The sequence below is a fragment of the Nycticebus coucang genome, chromosome 18 (genome assembly GCF_027406575.1).
Source record: "Nycticebus coucang isolate mNycCou1 chromosome 18, mNycCou1.pri, whole genome shotgun sequence".
In the NCBI taxonomy this organism is placed as follows: domain Eukaryota; kingdom Metazoa; phylum Chordata; class Mammalia; order Primates; family Lorisidae; genus Nycticebus; species Nycticebus coucang.
The window spans coordinates 73,073,107-73,079,473 of record NC_069797.1 but is presented as its reverse complement, the minus strand read 5'-3'; the positions used below and the strand labels follow the sequence as shown (position 1 = coordinate 73,079,473).

General features: G+C 58.4%; 2 protein-coding genes across 7 annotated transcripts in view; one reads left to right on the top strand and one right to left on the bottom strand.

Moving 5' to 3' along the window:
• The first annotated feature begins 653 nt into the window (after window positions 1-653).
• BTBD17 (BTB domain containing 17) lies at window positions 654-4,859 on the top strand. Its single transcript, XM_053570045.1, has 3 exons — window positions 654-778; window positions 2,070-2,346; window positions 3,754-4,859. The coding sequence occupies exons 1-3, from the start codon at window positions 694-696 to the stop codon at window positions 4,826-4,828; spliced, it is 1,437 nt and encodes a 478-aa protein (XP_053426020.1). The 5' UTR covers window positions 654-693; the 3' UTR covers window positions 4,829-4,859.
• KIF19 (kinesin family member 19) overlaps window positions 2,862-6,367 on the bottom strand; it is a 27,365-nt gene continuing 23,859 nt past the window's right edge. For 4 of the 6 annotated variants that reach the window (XM_053570039.1, XM_053570042.1, XM_053570041.1 and 1 more), the window contains one exon: window positions 5,175-6,244. In XM_053570039.1, coding sequence (XP_053426014.1) covers window positions 6,023-6,244 — 222 coding nt within the window. In that variant the 3' untranslated portion in view covers window positions 5,175-6,022. Of the gene's footprint in view, window positions 3,263-5,174; window positions 6,245-6,367 lie in introns of those variants that run through there. The other 2 variants (XM_053570040.1, XM_053570044.1) reach the window with 2 other exon arrangements.

Here is a 6,367-nt window from a genome sequence, read left to right as displayed (position 1 = left end):
CAGTCACAATCCCAACAGAGCTTTCTTACAGGCCCATCATCCTCCCCAGAATATACCAGGAACTTTCTTCAACAAAGAACATGGAATCAATATCAGTTACCCCTATGGGCCCCTATTTAAGAACTCCTTGCTGGAGAGCTGGCCCACCCCAAAATGGGATTGGGGGAGGGGTGAGAGCCTGAGCTGCCTCTTCCCCCCGCTTCCAGGCCCTGCCTTTGCAGCAGGCTCACCATGGTGCTCCAGCCAAGTGCTGCCAAGTAGCGTATTCTATGCCAGGGCAGAGGCTGTGCCTGGGGGGCTGAGGAAGGGAGCTCGGGACCCTCAGGCTGGTGGCTGCCAGTGGTCCTGGAGCCCCTTCCCTGCTCTTCAGAGAGCCCAAAACCTCTCAGAGAGGAATGCTACTCCTGCTGGAGGTTAAGAGATGGGGGGGCAAGCTCCGGATCTGTTCCCCTTGGGGGCCCAGTGGCAGCACAATAGCCCCTGGGCCTGCTGCTCCCTGGCTTAAGTGGTTGCCTGGGCAACAGCTGGGGCCAGTTTCCACCAATCCATGGCAGAGGCCGGGTGGGGGGAGGGAGGCCCAGCAGGAAGGGGGTGCTGTCCCCTTGTGTGGGATTCTATATAAGGAAGAGGGATGTGAACGGAGTGGCCTGGGCTTCACTGTCCCTCCAGTGGACTTGGGAGCAGAATACCAAGATGCTTAGAATAGGCTACTCCAAGCCTGGGTCCTGGGGCAACTTCTGGGCCATCTTGACCTTGGTGGGGCTGATCACACATGCAGGTGAGTGGGCAGTGGGACTAGTGGGGTGCAGGACTACATGGAAGGGCAGGACCTTCCAGCCCTGGCTGCATACAGCAGGCCTGGTGGGGGCAGTGTCCAGCCAGCAGGGAAAGTATAGCGGAGATTCTCCACTGCTCCATGGACACATCTCCCTGGAGGGAGGAGGGCAGCCTGCCTTAGAGGGGAGGAGGGGCTGGATAGGCAGGCAGGGGTCTTAAGGACAAGAAGACCTTGTCCATTGCCCATTGTCCCAGGCAGAGGTTGAACGGGGACACTATGAGCACTGAGGTCCTTCAAAGTGACAGCTTGGGGAGGCGAGACTGCTTCTCTCTCACACTCCCTTGCTCCCTCAGTGTCCCCCACTCACACAGATGCTCTGCTCTCCACTTCTACACTCGCCATGCCCCCCTCCCCCCATGTGCTTGTGTGTGTGTGCATGCTCACGTGCGTGTGTGCAGGCAAGTGTCTGGGGCCCATCTGTTGTCAGGCGCCCTCCCTTCTTCCCTCCGCAAGGCTCCTCTCTCTGTCTGAGCTTGGGAAGGCTGCTGACAGTGTCTTTGTAACTGAAGGCACATCCCCATCTGATGTCCCAGCATCCCTGGAGCAGGAGAGAAGGGCCCTGCCTGGACATGCAGTCACCCGAGAGCCCCGTGCCAGCACCCCTGGCTTCTGTATTTTCTCTCGTACCCGACAGGCTGCTTGTCTCACAGATCAGGTCCGCCTCTGGGCCTGTAGCTTCACCTCCTGCCTCTCTCTATGGTGGCTGCTCTGGCCTCCCACCCTCTCTGCTCCGCCTTTAGGGGCCTTTGCAAGGCTGATTCCTCTGCCTTGACACTTACTCATTCCCTGACTGGCTCTTTTAAAGCTAATATGTGTATTGTGTACTTACTACTTATCTAGTAGCCAATTTGTGCTTTCAAGGGCATTAAGAACTTGGATTATTTTGCCCACTGCCGTATTCCAAGTTCAAGAACATCTGGCACGTGGGAGGTGAGTATCTACTAGTGAAGGCACCACTCTGGCACCAAGAATCTCCACATGCCTTGCCTGAGGTTCTGGCATCATGGAGACCAGCTGTGGGAATGTTGTCCCAAACCTGTTTCACCTGACCTCTCCCTGTGTGAAATCTAAGACCCCTTCTAAGAGCATCCTCACAGGGTCTGCAGTGGCATGCCTTTGCCGCCCAGCCTGTGCTCATGGGCACTCTCTGCTCACACCCATGCACATGTGTCTCCAGCTGGTCCCTCTGCACCCCTAGACTGAGGCTGTGCTATGTTCCTTCCCACTGCAGCCCAAAGAGCCGATGTCGGTGGCGAGGCCGCAGGCACCTCCATCAACCACTCCCAGGTGCAGCTCCAACGCCTGCAGGAGCTGCTGCGTCGGGGCAATGCCAGTGACGTGGTGCTGCGGGTGCAGGCTGCAGGCACTGATGAGGTGCGGGTGTTCCACGCCCACCGCCTGCTGCTGGGGCTGCACAGCGAGCTGTTCAGGGACCTGCTGAGTAACCAGAGCGAAGTGGTCCTGCAGGAGCCCCGGGACTGTGCCGCCGTCTTCGACAAGTTCATCAGGTGGGGAATGGGAGGACTGGGGGAGGCTTTAATCCCTTCCTCATCCCCTGGCTCCTTCACCTATAGGGTTGTGGAAGCAGGGCCCTTAGAGGTCATTACGACCATCCCCAGATGTCACTGGGGTGGCACTGCCTCCTGCATCTTTCCCCACTTCCCTCTCGTGCAGTGTGGTGCAGCTCCTTGCCTTTCCCTGTGTGCTCTGTGTACTTTGATGTCACTTCCCACCCTGTTAACCCTCTCAGAGCTGTTTCCAAACCTGGTCAGGAGAGCTACAGATTCCTGGGCCCCACCCTTGATCATCAGTTTCAAGTGTAGGACTGGGACCAGCAATCATTTTCTATTGTAAAGCCTCGATGTGGCTTTGCTGTCCAGCCAGGTTTGGAAGCACAGGCTAGGGAGCTGATAAAGTTAGCCAGCTCTCTCCTCCACCTCCCCGCTTCCTGCCAGTACTGCACAGGGCACCATTCACACTATAGTCTAAGAAATTAACCCTGTTCTAATGGCTTAGATAAGACAGTTGTAGAATTCTAGACATCACTTCCAAGTTCCAGGCAACAAGGAAAATAAAACAGATGGGCAAAAAGGGTCTTCCTGTTACCGTGAGTCAGTTGCATTTAACCAGCCTTCCTCTAAATCCTATACCGAGCCCCAGTGACATCTCATTGACCACAGGTTAGACATGTGGCCACACCCAGGGAGCCTAGGAAATTCAATCTTTTATTCCCAGAGGCAAACATGAAATAGAGAGGGGAGATGTGGCTATTCCCCTGCACAGGCTGGGCACTCCCACAGAGCCCAGTGGGTTGCTGTGTGTTGGTGGGGTGAGCAGGGGCACAGAGGCAGATGAGATGACAGCAAGAGACTGCAAGGGATGATCAACGGAAGCAGAGGAAAAAGACACAGGGAGAAAGGTGAGCTGCAGAAAGAAAGGGGAGGGGTGTGAGGAAAGTAACTGTGCTGACCATCCACTTCACAACAGGATTCTTCGCTGTCCCTGACTGTCACAGTAACCCTGAGGGCTGGGTACTACTCCCCATTTCCTAGATGGTTAGCCCACGGTTCATGAAAGATAAAATACTTGTCCAGAATTGTGGCAAACAGGTGTTAGGACCCGGAACTGAACCAGACAGGAAACCTCACAATGGTAGAAGCCACCTCTGTTTTGCTCCAGCCTAGCATTGTGCGCTTTCCAGAGCCTCGCCATTCCCACCAGCAAAGGAAGGAAGGGGCTGTGAAGCAGGAATGGCCTGAGTGAGCTCTTGCAAGAAAAAGACAGGAAGTCTCAGAGGCCATTCTGACCCCAAAGCTGGGAGGCCAGGTCCTCTCTGGACCCAGAGAAAGAGCAGCTCTGTGTGGGGACCGCAGCACCCGACTATGACTCAGCATCACCTCTCCTCTTTCCCTCAGGTACCTGTACTGCGGCGAGCTGACCGTGCTGCTGGCTCAGGCTATCCCCTTGCACAGGCTGGCCACCAAGTATGGCGTGGCCTCCCTGCAGCGCGGAGTGGCCGACTACATGCGCGCGCACCTAGCGGGCGGCGCGGGCCCGGCCGTGGGCTGGTATCACTACGCTGTGAGCACCGGGGACGAAGCCCTGCGGGAGAGCTGCCTGCAGTTCTTGGCCTGGAACCTGTCGGCGGTGGCGGCCAGCGCCGAGTGGGGCGCCGTGAGCCCTGAGCTGCTGGCGCAGCTGCTGCAACGCTCGGACCTGGTGCTGCAGGACGAGCTGGAGCTGTTCCACGCACTGGAGGCCTGGCTGGGCCGCGCGCGGCCGCCCCACGCCGTGGCCGAGCGCGCGCTGCGCGCCATTCGCTACCCGATGATCCCGCCGGCCCAGTTGTTCCAGCTGCAGGCGCGCTCCGACGCCCTGGCGCGCCACGGCCCCGCGGTGGCCGACCTGCTGCTGCAGGCCTACCAGTTCCACGCCGCCTCGCCGCTGCACTACGCCAAGTTCTTCGACGTCAACGGCAGCGCGTTCCTGCCCCGCAACTACCTCGCCCCTGCCTGGGGCGCCCCGTGGGTCATCAACAACCCAGCCCGCGACGACCGCAGCACCAGTTTCCAGACGCAGCTGGGCCCGAGCGGCCATGATGCGGGCCGCCGGGTCACGTGGAACGTGCTCTTCTCACCGCGCTGGCTGCCTGTCAGCCTGCGACCCGTCTATGCAGACGCCGCGGGCACCGCGCTGCCCGCCGCGCGCCCAGAGGACGGACGGCCGCGGCTCGTGGTCACGCCAGCCAGCAGCGGCGGCGACGCGGCGGGCGTGAGCTTCCAGAAGACTGTGCTGGTGGGGGCGCGCCAGCAGGGCCGCCTGCTCGTCCGCCATGCCTACAGCTTCCACCAGAGCAGCGAGGAGGCTGGCGACTTCCTGGTGCACGCCGACCTGCAGCGGCGCAACTCGGAGTACTTGGTGGAGAACGCCCTGCACCTACACCTCATCATCAAGCCCGTCTACCACACTCTGATCCGGACCCCCAAGTAGCCCTGGATTGGGAAATAGAGGCCCGGAAGGTCCCAAGGGGTCCAGGAAGGGCAAGGCAGAGGTGGCTACAAGCTCAGCCCTCAGCGGGTGGCCAGGCACTGGCAACCTTGGGGCTGGGTGGAATCCAGAGATGGGCAGTTGACCAGATGCCTGGTTTCTGCAGCTGCTCTTACATGGAACGCTATGTTCTTGGTCTAGAATAAACCCATGCTCACAGAGCTGAGAGGATGCTTGAACTACCAGTCCCTGGGTATAAATAGCCCAGAGAGAGTCCCACAGGCCTGCGGTCCTGGTGCCCTTCATTGAGCTTTTCCTTGAGAGCCCTCACCTAGTCGCAGCGCAGGGCAGGTAAGAACACCAGAATGGCCAGAGACCTGGCCAGTCTAAGAAGCCTGGGGCATCCCAGTATCCCATGCAGGAAATTCCTCACTTGGAAGCTGAGGGGGCTGATTAGGCAATTTCTGAGCCCTGACCTCCAGTGGGTAACCACCTCATCTGGACTGTAAGGTTCTCTGCACTCTGGGCCACCCCAACTCCCCAATTACTCCCTAGGAGGGGCCCTGGGGAGGTGTGAAGGCTGATAGGATGGGGGCATGGACTCAGGGTCTAGAAAAAACCCTTTCCCCAGGGGGTTGAAGGCTGGTGCTATACAGCTAGCCAGGGGGAGATGGTCTGTGGGGGGGAGCAGGCATGGAAGGGAAAGGAGTTGGTTGAATCTTAATCAGTCATGACCACTCCACATTCCAGACAAGGTCTAGTTTCCAACACAACCATCAAGACCCAAATGGGATTTTACTGTTAAAAAAGAAGAGGGGAAAAGCCACTACCAAGTAACAAAACCAGATTCAGATTCCCTCCCCCACCCCAACCATAATATTAGAAATGCCTATTGGCCCCTCTCCAACCATCCAGGGTGCCCTTGCTGTAGAGGTGGGCCAGCAGCCTCATCTCAAGAACAGCTCCTCTCCCACAATTCCAAAGCCAAGACTGGCCACAGATCTGTGCAGAGTTTTGGCAACAACATTCTGTCCAGAGCTGGGAGGCCAAAGAGCCCAGCCATTCTGGAGGCATCTCCCTGGCCTCACCACCCTTCCCAGGTGGCACTGAAATTGTGGACGGGTTGGGAAGACACCCCTGCAATTCCTGTATTGCAGGAGCCCTGGCCTTTTGAGACCCTGAGCTCCTGCTTCCAGGTCATCCCCATCTGCCCAGCTTCCACCTCCCATTCCCTACTGCACCCCATTTTGTCTTGGGCAGCAAGAGAGCCAGTCCCAGGCAGAGCCCCTCAGTTATGCCAGAAGCGTCCATCTTTGCCATGGGTGCTTGTGCCGTGGGGCAAGCGGGGCCCATGAGTAGCCCGTCGGGAAATTCCAGCTGGGTTAGGGTGAACAGCAAGGGGTGAGGTGTCCCCAGGGCCTGCAACAGGGGCAGGGCCAGGATTACTGGTTTAGGAATGCCTCTCCATCACCTCTAATCACCCAGTGGCCTTGAACTTCCTGGAGGCACAACCCCAAGATGCCAGTCCCATAGCAAGGGGAA